The 19,810-nt window shown below is 44.5% G+C and overlaps 2 protein-coding genes and 1 long non-coding RNA gene across 3 annotated transcripts; all 3 read right to left on the bottom strand.

Annotated features, from left to right (window-relative positions):
* Nucleotides 1-224: 224 nt before the first annotated feature.
* On the bottom strand, nucleotides 225-5,981 carry LOC126994980 (transmembrane and ubiquitin-like domain-containing protein 1). The gene is made up of 3 exons (XM_050854255.1): nucleotides 5,376-5,981; nucleotides 2,674-2,896; nucleotides 225-1,740 (listed from the first exon to the last, which is right to left on the bottom strand). Exons 1-3 carry the CDS (start codon nucleotides 5,948-5,950, stop codon nucleotides 1,471-1,473), a joined length of 1,068 nt encoding a protein of 355 aa, XP_050710212.1. The 5' UTR covers nucleotides 5,951-5,981; the 3' UTR covers nucleotides 225-1,470.
* Nucleotides 5,982-6,003: 22 nt separating this feature from the next.
* On the bottom strand, nucleotides 6,004-10,102 carry LOC126994979 (uncharacterized). Its single transcript, XR_007749762.1, has 3 exons — nucleotides 9,902-10,102; nucleotides 6,672-6,798; nucleotides 6,004-6,248 (listed from the first exon to the last, which is right to left on the bottom strand). It is a non-coding gene; the product is annotated as an uncharacterized LOC126994979 (long non-coding RNA).
* Nucleotides 10,103-13,460: 3,358 nt separating this feature from the next.
* On the bottom strand, nucleotides 13,461-16,562 carry LOC126994973 (heat shock 70 kDa protein cognate 4-like). Its single transcript, XM_050854248.1, has 3 exons — nucleotides 16,395-16,562; nucleotides 15,857-16,028; nucleotides 13,461-15,558 (listed from the first exon to the last, which is right to left on the bottom strand). Exons 2-3 carry the CDS (start codon nucleotides 16,025-16,027, stop codon nucleotides 13,744-13,746), a joined length of 1,986 nt encoding a protein of 661 aa, XP_050710205.1. The 5' UTR covers nucleotide 16,028; nucleotides 16,395-16,562; the 3' UTR covers nucleotides 13,461-13,743.
* Nucleotides 16,563-19,810: the final 3,248 nt, after the last annotated feature.

Below are 19,810 nucleotides of genomic sequence, written 5' to 3'. Positions count from 1 at the left end.
AAAGTAATGCAAAGTAAAATTAAGTAGAGTAAATTAAAATGAACAATAAGTAAAATAAAGTCAAATAAAGTAAAATAAATAAGAAGAAAAATAAAAAAGAGCACCCTATTCATTGATCTGGTAAAGAAAACGGAACGAGGGGCAAAAAAGAGAGACTGTAACCTTCCCAACACTCTTCTACTTTTTTTGTTTTCATATATTCTTCATCTGCTTCCTTTACTGCAAAAAAAAAAAATAAAGAAAAGCAAAAAGCGACGTATTCTAAGTTATCACAAAAACACGGTCTTCTTATTATCCCTTCTTAAAATGATTATCACAAAACATAATAAATTAGGAAGGAGGACAGAATGGTAAAAATACAAACTTTCCGTCGGGTTTATATATATAAGTACGGCGGACAGACAGACAGACAGGCAGCGGGTGAGGCAAGGACCTGTGAACACCTCAACACCACTCCCCATCATCATCACCTACACAATCATATCGCCACCACACTCTCCACCATCTTCACACACTCACTTCCTGCAAACCGTGATGACAAACAAACAAAAATAAGTAAAGACACCCCAGAAAGGCTTTGTGCGTGTGTTCCGAGAGCACGCTTCGATGCAACGACTCACACCTATGTCAAAAAATAATAATGCAGTAGTGTGTTGCCAGCCAGTCAGTCGGTCAGTCAGTCCCCTACGCCACTCCACTCCCCCTCGCCCGCCCCTGCCCCTTCCCTCCCTGACCCCTAACCCAGAAAAGTAGTGGACATAGTATTTGCGTCTTTTTACATAGGGTATAATTTTAAATGGTTTGTGTTGTGAGATAATTTTTAGGTTGATTTTATTTTTACAACCTTTTCTATTTTAACATATGAAGTTATTTTGTTGTTTATGTTTTCATTTTTTTTTCCGAGCTTTGTTAGCACGTGAAGTGTATATGATTTTGCAGATTGTATATATTTTTTCAGTTATTTTTTTCTTCACCATAAGATAATTTTATGGTTCATGTATTTTTTCAACATCTTTTCACATGCACAATAAATTTAAGCTTTTTCACACAGGCCTTACCGACCTCTTTTTTTCACCTTGGATAAATGTACGTTTTTGTATGTTTTCTTTACCTCTTTCCGCACAACAACGAAATTAACATCAGCCAACCAACACATGATATAAATTTGCGACATCTGTATTTTCTTTCTCCTAACCACTTTTCACACCTGGGACAAATTCATTGTTTACGTAGCTTTCTTTCTCAACGCCTTCTCACACATGCATAGGATAATTTCGCGACGTATCTGGCATTTTCTTCTGACCATTTTCACCCGAGATAAATTTCCAGCACACACAATTATTTCCACAACAACAGACTAACATCACCCACTCAGGAACTAGTCTGGGGTGCGGGTGACAGGCTGGATGGCAGCAACTACAATAACAAACCACTATGCTATCCCTAGACACCCGACAGGCCACACTAGACTCACGTAGAGGCAGCAGCGGAGGGCGGAGAGGCGGAAGCGGAGGAGGAAGTGGAGGAGGATGTAGAGAAGGATGTGGTGACGGATACAGGCGTGGCGGCTGCGGCAGTGGCGGTTTGAGGCACATGTTGTGTGATGTAGAGCAGGTAGGTGGAGATGAGCAGCAGGGCAGTGAGGAAGAGCAGGATGATGGTGGACATGGTGTTGAAGAGGTGTCCGTACTCGTATCGGAGGTACCACATCACCACCATCACCGCGTACAGCAGCGGCGCCTAAGGTGGGGGGAGACGATATTACGTAACGATCTGAAGACTGTAGACTGTTATGCAGAGAAGAGTGATGACTAGACAGGACAGAAGGAAAGGAAGGCCAAAGTGAAGGTGAATGGGCTGCATAATGAAGGATTTGAGAGTTAGGATAGTTTCGTTTAGTCGCCGCAACATCTGTGGTCATATGCCGGAGAGAGACAGAAGGGGAAGGAGTTATAGGAGAAGGGAACAGATCCCAGGAGACGGGACACAACCCCCGATTAATACCTGGTACCCATTCACTGGTGGGTGGACAGGGGCGTAGGGTATCGGAAAAGCCGCCCAAATTTTTCCACTCCGCCCGGGAATCGAACCCGGGCTCTCTCGGTTGTGAGCCGAGTGTGCTAACCACTGCACCATGAAGCCCCCAGGATTTGAGAGAGAAACAGCTGTCAGAAGATGATGTGAATGATTAGACGAGGAGGAGGAGGGCTGTCAGAAACATCAACCCCAGATATACGTCCAGGAGGATGTTCGGAAAAAGAAAAAATGTTATCCGTATATTTAAGACCTAAGAAAATTTCACCTGTATAAAAGTGTGAAAGAAAACCATTATTAGTACTATTTTTGTTATCTGTATATTCAAGACCCAAGAAAATTTCACCTGTATAAAAAAGTGTGAAAGAAAACCATTAGTACTATTTTTAACATTATCCCAATCAAAACACACTTCATAGACTCATTAGACAAGGGAGCAGTTAGTTAAGGAGGAGATGAGATATAACAGGGTGCATGAAGTGCATCTTGACCTTATATGCCGCAGGGTGAAGGCAAACTGCTATCATTATTATTTCTGCCACTCACAATGAAATAGAAAATAGTCTGTATGCTATAAAACTATAAAAAAACATCTGGTAGCTCCTTTTGCACTACCTCATATACACCTTTGACCCTTACCAATAGTCTGGAGACATAGGCGTCCTCCTCCTCCTGTGCTGCAGCCTCCCCCGACCGGCCTGGGGTGCGAGGGAGGAGCTGGGGCTGTGACACATGGCAGTGAACGACGCAGTTATCAAAGAGGCCGTACTGGGCTAGTGTGGAGGAATCCCGGCTTAAGAGCTGGCCGTTGAAGATGAGCCGGATGCGTCGGTTGTCGTCCAGCTCGATGGAGAAGTGCTGTCTGTTAAGGGGTTGAAGAAAAATGTGTTGGTTGACTGATCTTAGTTTTATTGTTGTGCGGAAAGAGGCGAAAAGAGGTAAAGAAAACATACAAAAAAACCTACATTTATCTGAGGTGAAAAAAAGAGGTCGGAATAGCCTGTGTGAAAAAGCTTAAATTTATTGCATGTGTAAAAAGATGTTGACTTCTATAATTTCATGATGAGTAACAACACTATAACCTTTGTGTTCTGTGGTAGGCAACAACAGTGAAACCTCTCTAACCTATAATAAGTAATAACAAACTAACTTCTCTGTTCTATAATGAGTAAAAACACTGCATTATAGCCTCTCTATTATATAATGACTGATAACAATGTATTCATCTAAATAAGGGATATTAAAGTATGTATTGATCTAAGTAAAGTATGTATTAGTCTAAGTAAAGTATGTATTGATCTAAGTAAAGTATGTATTAGTCTAAGTAAAGTATGTATTGATCTAAGTAAAGTATGTATTAGTCTAAGTAAAGTATGTATTGATCTAAGTAAAGTATGTATTAGTCTAAGTAAAGTATGTATTGATCTAAGTAAAGTATGTATTAGTCTAAGTAAAGTATGTATTGATCTAAGTAAAGTATGTATTAGTCTAAGTAAAGTATGTATTAGTCTAAGTAAAGTATGTATGGATCTAAGTAAAGTATGTATTAGTCTAAGTAAAGTATGTATTGATCTAAGTAAAGTATGTATTAGTCTAAGTAAAGTATGTATTAATCTAAGTAAAGTATGTATTAGTCTAAGTAAAGTATGTATTAGTCTAAGTAAAGTATGTATTGATCTAAGTAAAGTATGTATTAGTCTAAGTAAAGTATGTATTAGTCTAAGTAAAGTATGTATTAATCTAAGTAAAGTATATATGTATTAATCTAAGTAAAGTATGTATTAGTCTAAATAAAGTATGTATTGATCTAAGTAAAGTATGTATTAATCTAAGTAAAGTATATATGTATTAATCTAAGTAAAGTATATATGTATTAATCTAAGTAAAGTATGTATTAAGCTAAGTAAAGTTTTGGTTTCTAGAAGAGACAATCAGTGAAGAACAAGGAGGCTTCAGGAAGGGAAGGGGATGTGTGGACCAGAAATTTTCCTTCAGGATGGTAGTAGAAAAAATAATAGCAAAAGGAAAGAAACTATACGCTGCCTTCATGGATTTGGAAAAAGCTTATGACAGAGTCGATTGGATTGCATTGTGGGATGTTTTAAAGATATATGGTGTGGGAGGAAAACTGCTTAGTGCAATAAAGCCTTTCTATGAGGATGCATCTGCATGTGTCAAAATTAGTGGAGAAACAAGTGAACATTTTGAGATAAAAGTGGGCTTAAGACAAGGATGTGTCATGTCACCATGGTTGTTCAGTATTTATATGGATGGTGTTATGAGAGAAATGAAGGGCAAAGTTGGGGAAGTTGGAGTAAAAATGTACGCTGAGGGAAGGAAGTGGGTGATGAATTCAATCCTGTTTGCTGATGACACAGTGCTCATTGCAGAAAATGAAAGCGACTTACAAAATTTGGTCAGTGTTTTTGATAGTGTCTGTAAAAGGAGAAAGCTGAAAGTAAATGTCAACAAAAGTAAAGTGATGGTTTGTGAGTGGAGTAGAAGTGAGGTTGTAGATTTTGTATGCCCATATAGGGTGGGAATTGAATGTGAAAAAGAATGCAAAATAATTTTGAATGGTGAAGAAATGGAGGAGGTCAATGAGTTTAAGTACCTACCTTGGATCAGTTATGTGTAAGCATGGTGGTATGGAGGGAGAGACAAGAGAAAGGGCATTGCAAGGAAGAAGGGTGGTAGGGTCTTTGGGATGAATCATGAATGGCAGAAGTGTGAGCATGGAGGTAAAGAGGGATTTGAGAAATACAATAATAGTACCAACCCTCATATATGCAAGTGAAACGTGGGCCAGGAATGAAAGTCAGAGGTCTAGAGTGCAGGCAGTGGAAATGAGTTACTTGAGGAGTGCTTGTGGTGCGAGTAGAATGGATGGAACGAGTAATGAAAGTGTGTACGAGCGTTTTGGAGTGTGTCACGTGGGTGAAGGGAAGAAGTGTGGAGTGGTGGAAGAAGTGAAGCGACAGACTTTAAAGTGGTTTGGCCACATGGAGCGAATGGAGGAGAGTGAGATGACCAGAAGTGTGTATGTGAGTGAGATAGAGGGAGGGAATGTTAGAGGACGACCTCCAGTGAAATGGAGGGAAAGGGTGCAGGAGTACATTAGGAAGAGGGGTGAAAGATCCTTGAGAAACTGAGCAGGCAAGGAGGGAGTGTCTGGACAGAGAAAGATGGAAACTTTTCTGTCATGGCCATCCCCTGGTGGGAGCTCTTAGGAACCGGCGTCGATGAAATGATGATGATGATATGAAGTATGTATTAATGTGAGTAAAGGATAATAAAGGAAGCAGATTAAGAAAAAACAAGACCACCAAGCAATCACTTACCTTTTAAAAGAGCCAACTTTCTCCGTCAGCTGGGCAAACACGTGGCGCTGCGTCTCATCCAAGAACTTGAGGCGGATTTTAATGCTTCCCGGCGGCCTGGGCTCCTCCTTGCCCTGCTCCTTCTCCTCCTCCACCTCCTCCTCCTTCCTCTTCTCATCATCCACTCCCTGCACCTTGTCTGAGGCGGGTGATGCATCTGCCAGTCGCTTCTGGTCTGCTTCATCCGCCACTGGGCTCGAAGTGTCCAAGTTAGTGGCCGCCCCCCCCATGGAGACAAAGTGCTGTAGCCTCCGCCTCCGCACCTCCGTCTCCGGTAAACTAGACTGGGGTGGCGGGAGGGCATCACCAGCCGTTTCCTCCCCAGTGGTTTCCTTTAGCCCTGGGGTGTCGCACTTTTCCCGCTCACTCCCCCCACTACCCCCCATGGCACTAGCGTTCACCTCTCCTCCTGTCGCACATTCCTGAGTCCTCGGCAGGGCGGCCTCTGGGGGGGTGTCAGTGGCCTGCATGCCTTCCTCCGCAGGGCAGGTCGTGGCCTCACTGTCCTTTTCACTGTCCTCTGGGGTAGCCGCCATGGCCTCCCCGCCACCATCACTAGTCTCCGCTGCACTCTCGCCCCTCCCCCACCCCCCTCCACGGCCCCACTGCTGTGTATCACGACCACCGCCGTCGCCACTAACGGCTCCCGCACGCTTGTTGAGAGCCAGGCCGCCGCCACCACCACGGCCACCACTGCCACCACCACCGCCGCTGTCAGCACGTCCTGCAGCGCCTCATAGCTCAGCATGGTAGTGCTGCGAGGGCCCTCCTGACGCGGCCGCTCTCGACGCCTCACTCCTCACACGCCTGAGGCACAGAACGCACCTTATAGGCCTTATGGGGAAAGAAAACTATTATTACTATTACTATTATTATTAGTATTTCAGCCACTCACAACACCTCACTCTTCACACACCTGCAGGACATATGTAACACACCTTATAGGCCTTAGTGAGAAAGAAAACTATTATTACTACTATTTTTAACGTTTATCCGAGTCAAAACACACTTCATAGACTCATTAGACCAGGGAGCAGTTAGTTAGCCGAGTAGCTGCGGGGATCATGTTTCTTAAAGGTCCCTCTAAGCGAGAAAAATGAGAAAAAATCATCACTCACACAAACCATTTCATAATATATATCAACGCATTTGTGATCACTTTATGTATCATCTATTTTGAGAGGGTTTATATAATGGCAAAAATTTGGCTCGTCGCTGGTACATGGTAAAGCCACAAATTTGACCCGTCGCTCCTACCAGGTTAAGGAGGAGATGAGATACGAGAGGGTGCATGAAGAATATCTTGACCTTGTATGCCTCAGGGTGAAGGCAAACCATTATCATTATTATTTCTGCCACTCACAATGCCTCTCTCTTCACACACCTGAAATACACAACACACACACTTTATGTACATTACGGTAAACTAAAACTATGATTATATAGTTTTATTAAGTTACCTGGTATTAGATTAAGGGCCTACCTACCTACATTTCCAGTCTTGTCAATCTAATGATCAGAGCACATCTTTTTGCCCCAATGTTACTGCCTATGAACATTATAACCCTGCCAAGCCCAGCCCCTCAGCCCCTGCCAAACACCCCTTACCAGGATGAGCTCCAAACATGCCAACATGCCACAGTATATGAGATGACTTAACAATAATGAGATGTGTGATTTAAAACACTGTGGGAAGTGTGTTGTAAGCACTAGGGGCATTGTCCATGGTGTACATGTTAGTATTCATACAGCTTATCGCCCAGGTGTGCCGCTAGTAATCTCTTAAACACTGACAGGCTAGGTGCTGACACAACTGAGGAAGGCAGGGCATTCCAAAGATTGATGACCCTATTAGGGAAGAATCTTTTGCGTAACTCGATATGAATACGTTGATGGAATATTTTAAAAGCATGGCCTCGGGTCCTGGCATCTCCCACTAGTTGGAAAACATCAGATGGGCAGATAGGTGAGAGTCCATTATATAAATATTTTCCACACTTGAACCCGGTAGCAGCGACGGGCCAAATTTGTGGCTTTACCGTGTAGCAGTGACAGGCCAAATTTGTGCCATGATATAAGCCCCCAAAAATAGATGATGCATGAACTGATCACAAATGCTTTGATATAGTATATTATGAAATGGTTTGTGTGAGGGGTGATTTTTTCTCATTTTTCTCGCTTAGAGGGACCATTAAGAAACATGATCCCTGCAGCTACCGGGTTAATCATGTCAGCTCTGAGCAGCCTACCTCTCACTGAGAATAAGCCAAGTGCAGCAAGGCGTGCATTGTATTCCATGTTGTTAAATCCAGAGATTTGCTTAGTCTAGCGACGCTGAACCCCTTCCAGCAGTGTCAGGTCTCCCTCATATCCGGTGTGTCAAATGACTGAGCAAAATTCAATGACTGGGTGAATGTGGGTTAGATACAGAGAAAGCATAAATGAGGAGTCATGGTTGACAGTGCTCTTCAAAAGGTTAGAAGCTATACCTGAAGCCTTATTGGTAATTACACGAATATGCTGATGAAACTTCAGAGTAGTGTCTATCAACAGTCCCAAGTCTGATGCAGTCAACAAAGTGAATAGGGGAGCCATTCATATAATAACAAGGTGCTGGGCTAGGTACTGTGCCAGCCTATTAACATTACAACCTTGCCAAGCCCATTAATATCCTCTTATCCCCTGCCCCCCACCCCTACACACCCCTAGCTAGCCCCCATACAGCCCTACCAGCCTATGCGTGTTATGCACCTGAAAGGTGCCCTGCGCATTATCATACGGATCCAAATAACTCTGCCAAGCCCATTAACATCCTCTTGTCCCCTGCCAGCCCAGCCCCTTCACCCCTGCCTCTCACCCTTACACACCCCTAGCTAGCCCCTCTCAAGCCCTACCAGCCTATCATCATTACAACCCTGCCAAGCCCATTAATATCGGTAAAATTCTAGTGTTTGCCCATACTCCCCCCTCCCCCCATACAAGCCTGGGGACCTGGTGGGAACACGGGATTTTGGGTGGGGGACACCAAATCCGTCACAATCACGTATTTTTTTAGTGGGGGGGGGGGGATAAAAACTCCCTAATCTAGGGAAATTCCGTAAATCTAGGGACTTTTCCTCCCACCACCACTAAAAATGAGCGTTTGAGACGAATTTAGTGTTTCCCATACGGAAACCACGCACTCACTGGATCCCCAAGCTTGTTTAGGGAGAGAAGCGCAGTGAAACCACCAAACAATGCTCACCTCACCATCTGGCGTGGCGCCGGAAGCCATCTGCGCTCACACAAACCGCCTACATCACACTCATGCCCTCTCTCTCTAGTAGGCTGTCACCTCATCGCAAGGTTTCTGTCCTCCAAGTAGAGTCCGTGGCACCAAACACAGTTTATCTTCATTGTTTATCACTGACACAAGCAAAACCACTGGCTAGCCTTGATCCGTCCAACGCCGCGCCTTAAACAGTGCTGCGGGCTCTAGAGCAAGTGAAGGCTCTCGAACCTCCTGCCCGAGCTGTTTGAACACGTGAATCCTTACTGACCGCATGTTGAATCTGCTTCACGGGTTCATATTCCCAGTATACAAGGTGATTGTGGATATTGACTCCGCGCCTCCAGAATATGATAATACGCCTCCATATATCATATATAGAGTTCAAAAAACAAAATAGATGTCCCTCAACCATAATATGAAGGCAGAAGTACTTAAAAGTATAGAAGAAGCCGAATTAATCCCCTTCCCCCAACGATCTTGGGGGACCCACGGGAGGTCAGGATATTTGGGTGGGGGAGCATATTTAAACTACTCCAACCGAACTTTACAACCTGCTAACGGGGAGGCTTCACCCCCCTTGAACCCCCCATTTGGTATGGAGAGTGGGTGAAATTGCGTGGTTTCCGTACTACGTTGTAAAAAAACCCGGAATGTATGAAATTTCCCTACATCTAATTAATTGTAAGGAATTTCCCTACATCTAGGGTATTTTTCAACCCCCCATAGCTCAAAAACTATGCATTTGTGACGCATTTCATGTTTACCACCGCATTTCCCAAAGTCTCAATGGCCCCCTAGCCAATTTTGGTTGCGAGGGGTGAGTATGGGCAAACACTAGAATAATACCTTAATATCCTCCTATCCCCTGCCAGCCCAGCCCCTTCACCCCTGTCACACACCCCTAGTAAGCCCCCATACAGCCCTACCAGCCTATCATCATTAGAAACCTGCCAAGCCCATTAATATCCTCCTATCCCCTGCCAGCCCAGCCCTCCACCCCTGCCAACGAAAAGGGTCTAAATCACGGCCTATCCAGTTCCTACCCTGCCCCAGCCCCTTCACGTCGTCCTCCATTACATAAGTCAGCCCTTATCTTACGTTTCCAGGGGGTGTTTGTGGTTTTATATGCTCTTGGGTTCATTTAATGGCGTCTGGTAAGGTTTGGGGTTGTTTAAGGGGTAGATAAGGTTGATAAAGGGGAAAATAAGGCTCTCACCATGACCATGTTTTCCTTCGCTGGTGTTTTGATGACGTCACTACATTCTTTTTATCTTCACACGTTCGCATTTCGTCATATTTTTTCACTGTGCTTCTGTATTGCGTCTTGTTTAGGTGTTGTTCTGCTATATATTGTCTTTAAATGTTGATTTTCGTTTATCTATTTTTTTCATTCTTCTTTTTTATCTTCACACGTTCGTATTTTGTCATATTTCTTCACTATGCTGTATATTGTGTCTTGTTTAGGTGTTGTTCTGCTATATGTTGTCTTTAAATGTTATTCTTTGCATGATTTTCGTTTATCTATTTTTTTCATTCTTCTTTTTTATCTTCACACGTTCGTATTTTGTCATATATTTCTTCACTGTACTTCTGTATTGCGTCTTTTTTAGGTGTTGTTCTTCTTTATATTATCTTCAAATGTTATTCTTTCATTTATTTATATTTTTCATTATTGTTAGTTTCCTTCTTTTTATCTCCATGGACACGTTCGTATTTTGTTATATTTCATCGCTGTGCTTCTGTATTACGTCTTATTTTCTTGTTGTTCTTCTATAATATATAATCTTTAAATGTTACTCTTTTCATCGTTCTTCAACATTCATATTTTTTTTAATTCTTCTTCTTTATTCAGTAACTTCTTTATTCTTTCTTATTTTATGGTTGTTCTTGATCTTGGTAATAGTGCGCAGGGCAGCTATCAGGTGTGCATGACGTATATAATTCTAATTTTTATGTTGGCTGTTAATTGGGGGACAGGGGAGCCGAGTGTGCAGGGGAGGGAATTATAAGTGAATCAAGTGTAATTGTTAATGTTGGTGTGTTGTGGTGACAAGTGTGTATTTGCTTTCTGAATGAGTCTATTGTACCGGAGCCTAAAACCTATTGAAGGAGGCTGTTCCCGTCACGTATATGGTGTGTGGAAGGGAAGGATCGAGAGTACCGTTGCCAGATTATCGTACTCAGAGCCTCGTATTTACCGGTTTCTGAGCCATAGCTATTGCCAAACAACACCAATGATTAACCATTTTAACGATAACTAAATATGAAGGCAGTTATTGGGGTCGAGGAGGCAGCTTTTGGGGTCGGAAATCGGCAAACACTGGAGGGTGAGTACGACAATCTGGCAACGTTGGACTATGGTAGTCTCCTTGGTGGAAAGTATGAGTGCTTGTATGCGTTTGGTATTTTTGGTTTTGTGTTACGAGTACGTTGGCTGTTTGCGTTGTGTAAGTATAAATGTGGATCAATGTCAATGTGAGTGTTGTTTTTAATTAAACCAGCGTCTGCTATATTGGATGATGGTCTCCTACAAGTGATGGGAAACGCACTATATATGCCCGAGCACTTGGCAAGAACAGCGAACAGACAGAAACAAAAGTTAAGACCGACAGAGCCAAAAGACCTAAAAATTGAACTTGATGCAGCTCATATTCCCGACGACTTCCTTAGAGCTGACGTATACGAATCGTGAACGCCGCCGCCTGATCCTCGCAACAACACAAGTATGACATCTAACAATTAAAAAGACTAAATCATGGTACACTGATGGCACATTTCAGCTGTTCAGGCACCCATTGACACAGCTGATGACAGTCAACGCTTTTGTGGGAGCAGAAGATTATGCAAAACAGGTGCCCTTATTGTTTGTCATAATGTCCGGTAGAAAGAAGAGTGATTGCCAAAAGGTCTTCCGGGAACTTTTAGCCAGTCTACCAAATGAGCCCTTTGTGCAATGAAACCAATTTGGAAAGTCTTGCCTGAGTTTTTGCCTTACGCTGAAATCAAAGGAATACGTTTTCCATTGGGCACAGGCTATATGGAGAAAGGTTAGTAAATTTAATTATGTATCATCGCAGTAACCATACACTATACAGTAAGTTTACTCAGTGTCTGCAGACAATGTATATTCGTATGGACGGGACTTTATTCTAATATATAACGACCTGACCGTAAACTAATTAGACTACTGTCAAATATACGTAACATGCAAGAGTCGTGTAAATAGACACTGTTTTCATGAACACCATGAATCTACGATACCAGGCAGTAAATAGTGCGGTAGTAGTATGCCCAATCCATAAGGGTGTATCTCAGTCAGTCTATAAGTGTGTAATTAACTCGGTGAGATAACTGCACCTTCATGGGTAGCTGTATTCTCTGGCGCGTCCCGTACCCCACTATTGTCCACAGTGGTGTTCCTGAGGGGGGGGGGGCGAGGGGGGGCTGTTTGAAATCGCCCCCCGGGCCCCAAAGTGAGGGGGGCCCCAAAATGCGAAATTTAACCATTGCTGCTATGGCAGGAGGACAAGCTAAATTCAGTGGCCCCAAAATGGTCAAGGGCCCCATTTATATTTGGACCCGAAAGACAAATTTGGGTCTCACTAAAGGGCCCCAATTTTCAATTTTGTAAACAAAAATGTAACAAAAATGTTATGTCAAAGAAATAGGGCTCTTCAGGGGCCCCCTTCCAATCATGGAGACCATTATAGACCTAGGAGGGTGGGTAACGTTGATTGGGGTAAGGCAGGGCAGGGCCGATCTAAGGCAATTGATTACTGAGGTGTCAGTGTCATGTGTGGAAGAGGGAGAGAATTATGAATAAAGAATAATATATAGCTAAGTCTGCCTTAAATGTATGTAGACGGTATAGAAGAAAATGGGCCAGGAAGCTGTCTGTAATTTGCATTTACAAGTGCCTTTAAAATGATTCTACAATTGCTCATATTCTAAAAAAATTCCCGGGGTGGGGGGGTGGGGGCTAACAGCACCCCACTAAACCCCGCAGCTGCTTTGGCTCATTGTGCTCGCCTCTCACCCCATAAGAGGGGCCCCAAATGGGAATGAGCCCCCCGGGCCCCAAAATGTCTAGGAACGCCCCTGATTGTCCATAGACTCTAACTTGAGCCCTGTGGCTTGGGCCGGGGAAACCTCCATTCTTTACAGATCTAGCGATGACCGGCGCAAGGCGATGTCTCACTGTTAGTCTGTACGTTATCTATTTATGGAACATATATTTATTCATAATACGACTGCATGGTGTTAAGAATGGCTTGGGATTAGAGGGAAAGAGAACGACTGAGTCGCGCCCAAGGACTCGTTAAAATCGATAGACTTTTTTTTATAGCTGTGTTGTGATGAGTGACGCCAGCAGCCATGATAGCGCGCCTATTTCATCCGTACCTGAGGACTTCCCACACCTCACCCCCACCCATTTCCAGCGGCGACACCTGCAGGTTCCCGTCGCCCACTTTAGGTATGCAACTTTTTTTTTTCCTAAGGAACAGAGGATGTAGTAGATGGAGGAATTGAAAATGCTGGTCGGACTAAATTATTGGCCGGGAAACAGATGCCATGACGTGGGGTTAGTGTCTTGTGTATGTCATGATTGTGTAATGTTGGGTTTTGTCCTGTACGCGAGGGAAACGAGGAAAATCTCTCCTCATAATACTTGACCTCATGCTTCCATGCACGCGTTGTCACCCTTACGAAGCGGGAAAATGAAAATGAATGTCTTACCTCAGGAATGGAACATTGAACAAGGTTAAAAACAGCAATTTGCAAAAAAATATATTTATTCCGTTGTGTATGAAAAAATATTGGCCGTGTGAACTTAAAGTTCTTTTACATTTCTAGTCAATAAATACCCTAAACATCCACGCAAACATAGTGATAAAAAATGGAAAGATCAACATGACATACAGTATTAATGTTAAGCTGCTCATCACAGGGCAAATTTTATGTTTTAAATAGAGAATCATGGAGCGTTCATGAGAATCTGAACCAAGTGTTGTCCCCTTCTGCCGCCTAATTAGGAAGATATGGCAACAGTCTGCTGGCTTAGTCCACCTCCTCCACAGTGGGTCCTCGCCCTGCGGTTCCTCCGGCGGCGCCAAAGCCGGGCATCCCGCCAGCGCCGCCAAAGCCGGGCATCCCGCCAGCGCCGCCAAAGCCGGGCATCCCGCCAGCGCCGCCAGCAGCAGCCCCGTGGATCTTGGAGGCGAGGGGACGCCACGCCTGCTCCAGCTCCTGCATCTTGTGCTCGTACTCCTCCTTCTCGGCTAGCTGGTTGGCGTCCAGCCAGTTCAGGGTCTCTTGCGCCTTCTCCTCGATGGAGCGCTTCTCGTCAGCGGACAACTTCTCCGCCACCGCAGCCTCCGACATGGAGGACTTGACGCTGAAGCACAGCGCTTCCAGCCGGTTCTTGGCATCCACTCGGTCTCGCTGCCTGGCGTCGTCTTCCTTGTACTGCTCGGCCTCGTTCACCATCCTTTCGATGTCTTCCTTGCTCAGCCGTCCCTTGTCGTTGTTGATGGTGATTTTGTTCTGCTTGCCACTCGACTTGTCCACCGCAGACACGTTGAGGATGCCGTTGGCGTCGATGTCAAAGGTCACCTCGATCTGGGGCACTCCCCGCGGCGCCGGAGGGATGCCGGTCAGGTCAAACTTGCCCAACAGGTTGTTGTCCCTGGTCATCGCCCTCTCACCCTCGTACACCTGGATCAGCACGCCCGGCTGGTTGTCGGAGTACGTGGTGAAAATCTGCGATTGCTTGGTGGGAATGGTGGTGTTGCGCTTGATGAGGGCAGTCATCATGCCGCCGGCCGTCTCGATGCCCAGCGACAGTGGCGCCACGTCCAGCAGTAGCAGGTCCTTCACGGCGTCGGACTGGTCGCCCGTCAGGATGGCGGCCTGCACGGCGGCGCCGTACGCCACCGCCTCGTCAGGGTTGATGGACTTGTTCAGCTCCTTGCCGTTGAAGAAGTCCTGCAGCAGTTTCTGGATCTTGGGGATGCGGGTTGACCCGCCCACCAGCACCAGGTCGTGCACGCTGCTCTTGTCCAGCTTGGCGTCCCGCAGGGCCTTCTCCACGGGCTCTAGAGTACCACGGAAGAGGTCAGAGCACAGCTCCTCGAACCTGGCGCGTGTGATCGACGTGTAGAAGTCAATGCCCTCAAACAGAGAGTCGATCTCCAAGCTCGCCTGAGTGGATGACGATAGCGTGCGCTTCGCCCTCTCACAGGCAGTCCGCAAACGACGCAGTGCCCTCTTGTTCGTCCTCAAGTCTTTCTTGTACTTGCGCTGGAACTCCTGGGCAAAGTGGTTCACCATCCGGTTGTCAAAATCTTCGCCCCCGAGGTGAGTGTCTCCGGCCGTCGACTTCACCTCAAACACGCCGTCGTCGATGCTCAGAATGGACACGTCGAACGTTCCGCCGCCCAGGTCAAAGATGAGAACATTGCGCTCCGCCACACTGCCGCCCGCTTTTTTGTCGAGGCCGTAGGCGATAGCGGCGGCCGTCGGCTCGTTGATGATCCTCAGCACGTTGATGCCGGCGATGGTGCCGGCGTCCTTGGTGGCCTGCCGCTGAGAGTCGTTGAAGTAGGCGGGCACCGTGATGACGGCATCCTTCACGGCGCTGCCCAGATACGCCTCGGCCGTTTCCTTCATCTTGGTCAGCACCATGGACGAGATCTCCTCGGGGTTGAAGGTCTTGGTTTCGCCCTTGAATTCCACCTTCACCTTGGGCTTGCCGCCCTCGGGCACCACCGCGAAGGGCCAGTGTTTCATGTCTGCCTGGATCGACGGCTCCTCGAACTTGCGGCCGATCAACCGCTTGGCATCGAACACTGTGTTGGTGGGGTTCAGCGCCACCTGTTGGGGAGAGACGGAAAATCATGAGCAGTGAGTTACTTTTGTAGCATCTCTGTTATTATGCTGTATATTATTATTAGATGTGTGTGTGTGTGTGTGTGTGTGTGTGTGTGTGTGTGTGTGTGTAGATGTACCTGTGTGAGACTGTGTATGTGTGTGTGTGTAGATGTACCTGTGTGAGAATGTGTGTGTGTGTGTGTGTGTGTGTGTGTGTGTGTGTTACTTTAAGTGTGTGTGTGTGTGTGCGTGTGTGTGTGTTAGTTTAAGTGTGTGTGTGTGTGTGTGTGTGTGTACCCACCTGGTTCTTGGCGGCGTCGCCAATGAGTCGTTCGGTGTCCGTGAAGGCCACGTAGGAGGGCGTGGTCCTGTTGCCCTGGTCGTTGGCGATGATCTCCACCTTGCCGTGCTGGAACACACCCACGCACGAGTAGGTGGTGCCCAGGTCAATGCCGATTGCTGGCGCTGGCATTCTGCGGGGAACGAGACGCTGGTCAATACACTAACACGTACGCAACAAAAACAAGTTTGTTTTGTTACATCATAACTTCCTGCCAAATGTGTACTGGCGGGCTACAGCCTCACGAATTAACAATGCACAATAATAGTATTCACCGCACAAGCCAGTATCACTAGCACTCAGCCATCACGCATTTGTGAGCTAAAAAGAACAAAACCTTTACAGGAAGATATTCTGCGTGAGCTCCTTGCCTTATCATGGGGATCAGTCCTTGAGTGATCCAGCCGACCCTAACAACACACGTGCCCCTCCAGTGCCGAGTATCCGCCTCCCATACACAACAAGTGGTTAGCATCGACGCTGAGGCTGGTTGACTTACCTGTCTGTGTTTGGTGCAAGAAAACCTCTGTAGCTTCAATCAAAGACGTGCGGTGCACAGTAGTGGCACTGGTTCACGGAACAATGTAGCTAGCTGTAAGCTCTGCGAGTGTCGAGTAGTCAGCAGTGTTCTTGCGCTGTTTGTCGCACCTCGGCTCGTCTGAGTTAGGGACTGATGCCGCCCCGCCCCCTCGCCGGGCTTTTATGTGCCTCCGCCCCGCGCCGCCCGCCCGCCAGAACAGTCGGGAAGGTTCTCCCGGCCACTGGCACGGTCCACGGGCCCTGCTAACACTGGGGCATAACATTAGTAATCAGGGTACGTGTGATAGGCCTGTCATAATGCTTATATATAGATATAGATATCAATTACCTGCCCGAACTGCATCCCCAGCGACTCGTTGCTTCCCGAGTTTTCCTCCGTTACGTCAGAGATGTCAGTTGCAAGACGCCGCTAAGGGAGGCAAAGCTGACACTGTCAACCTGTCGTACTGTATGTGTTACCTTTTTGCTGCAGTGTATGACCATCAAACATATATCTTCAGCATGAGAGGTTATTCATTAATAATAAAGAACAATGAAATCGTCTCTCTCTCTCTCTCTCTCTCTCTCTCTCTCTCTCTCTCTCTCTCTCTGGTATCTTCTAGCTCTTCTAGACATAGTTTAAACTTTAACAACAAAGACTATGGAAGAAATTTCATGACTTGTTGCATTATGGAATCCTTGTCAAATGTGTGTGTGTGTGTGTGTGTGTGTGTATGTGTGTGTGTGTGTGTGTGCAAACGCTAGTGCACAATGTGTATGCACGGACGTTTACACACACACACACACACACACACACATATCTACAGTATGAGAGATTATTCATTAATTTTATAATAAAGAAACAATGAAATTCTCTCTCTCTCTCTCTCTCTCTCTCTCTCTCTCTCTCTCTCTCTCTCTCTCTCTCTCACAAGTTCAGAAGAGCTGTCAGCATGAAAATATCAATAGAAGATATAAAGTGATGCAACGCTGCGGTGGAACCCTCCCATACATGAGATGCATACTCCATACGAGGGCGTTGTATATGGACAACATCTGTGAAGAGGAAATATACTGACTCGGACACTGAGGAGTCAGTAGAAAACATGCCACCTGCTGAGGTCAATGCTCTGTTTTATGTAGTTGGCTGGACCTGTAGAATTTTTTTTGAAAAAACATAATTGTCAATTTTGCAGGGAGCATCTGTTGGATGTTTCACAACAACTTAACAACATAAATTTATTTTGTTATTTTAATAAAAGCGAGACAGGAGAGCCACTCCTTAACCAGTCGGCCAAAGAGGTACCCCCCCTCGCAGAGTGAGTTATGGGAGGCTCGCTCATCAGGCAAGTCAGCTGCACTACACCGGAAGCTGAAAATCTATCCTGAATGTGAGGTCTGCTCTCTGATTTCTTGCAGCATGTTGAACAAATGTTTTGGTATTGATTAGTATAATAAATTGACTGAGTGATTTTGATGGTATTTGATCGTAAGAAATTATCACACTCTTTGGATGTTTGTCATTATTTAGCATTACTCTTGTTATGCCAAGAAAATTTTTCTATATTCTTTAACAAGCCATATACATTTACATTTACATTCCATATACATTTAACAAGCTTTGGGTGTCTGCCACCTTTTTTTATCTGCCCTGCCAGATATCGCATGTAATGCACCGTTGTTGGTTTTGCGTGTTATAAATCAGATCATATTCAGCTAACAAGCTTTGGATGTCTGCCATTGTTTATTTCAGGTGTAATGCTTGGAAGCTTTTGTTCTTTACCCTGCCAAACAGTATGCGATGCTTTATTGTGGGTTTTGCCTGTTATATTTAATCTAGCTCAGGTAACAAGCTTTTGGTGTCTGCCTTACCTAATAGTGCTACAATGACACTTGGCTTTGTTTTATGATGTGAAATACTGCGTGTAATTTCATCACACTAAGTGCCTATCATCACGTGTCTGGCTTCATTAATGTGGCGTCCAGGAGTAATCTAGTCTGAATTACAGCATGCTATGATTTTTTTTCTGCTTCATATGATATAATCACATAGATATGTTTTTTGTTTTTTTACAAAATGCAATGGCAATTGATTTTCTTGACTGAAATGCTTCGTAAACCTAGTAAACAATAATGCTTTTTTTATGGGAGGGGGACAGAGAGTGGTTTGTTTAATCGGCCAGTTCAAGGAGTTTCATATCAAATGATTTTATTACATCCAAATTTAATGTGTGCTAAACAACATATATTATTTTATTGTTCCATCAATAAATGCTACATGTTTACTGATGTGGCCTATGAAAAACATATCACTCTCTGTCCTGTAATTAGGTATGTCACATTGTGCAACATAACTTTCCTGCTATTTTCTTACACTATGAGTTGCCTTTTTTGTCTCATTTGCTTTCATCAAAATACGTGCCTCCACTGCATAGTTGTGCCTACTGAGCTTAATATCTTCATGACACTGACACCAAGGTCAGAGCTTGTGAGATCATTCCGTGTCCTACATCCCATTTTCACTTCCATGCTCAGCTGTCTCCCAGGACCACCAAGTTATTGCATACCATTTAAGACAACTCATGTTACCTTCTTGATATCCTCCATCACGTGTTTCAGCATGTTTTATGATGCTTTGCTCTTAAAATAATGTGCCTTGCAACATTTTTATACAGATTTATTGCATGTAATGCACCATTGTTGCATTTTGTTGATTTTGCCTGTTATAAATCAGATCATGTTCAGTTAATAAGCTTTGGGTGTCTGCCGTTGTTTACTTCAGTTGTAATGCCTAGAAGCTTTTGTTCTCTGCCCTGTCAAACAGTGTGCAATGCTTGCCATTATCTGGCACTTGTACAGTAAGTATTATATTTTTACTCAGCTACGAGCATGTTGCAAAGGCATTGTAGTAATCTAGCATGCATAGAATGTTGTATGCTTTGCTAGTATTTGATGTACTGGATATGTTTGCTACACACACACACACACACACACACACATTATATATATATATATATATATATATATATATATATATATATATATATATATATATATATATATATATATATATATATATATATATACGTATATAGCCGTTTTTGGTGGGCTCCAATAGATGGCGTTACTTCCGCTCTCCCGAAGCTTTACTGAAGACCACTTCTTTGTATAGTCTCTTTGGTGCCGGGGCTCAACATGGGATGATGTGAATACGTGTAAACACAGTACTTGTCTTCGGCAATGTAAGTGTATGTTTGAAGAACACTCAAGGAAAATATCGATTTCTATTAAAAAATACTTTAACTTTTCATGCAAGCGTTGTTATCCTCGAGAATACTAAATGCGACTGTGTGTCTTACCTCAGGTTTGGAATATTGGTACGAAGTTGAAAACAGC

The sequence above is a fragment of the Eriocheir sinensis genome, unplaced genomic scaffold (assembly GCF_024679095.1).
Source record: "Eriocheir sinensis breed Jianghai 21 unplaced genomic scaffold, ASM2467909v1 Scaffold942, whole genome shotgun sequence".
Classification (NCBI taxonomy): Eukaryota; Metazoa; Arthropoda; class Malacostraca; order Decapoda; family Varunidae; genus Eriocheir; species Eriocheir sinensis.
The sequence above is the reverse complement of the archived record's forward strand: the minus strand, read 5'-3'. Positions and strand labels throughout refer to the sequence as shown.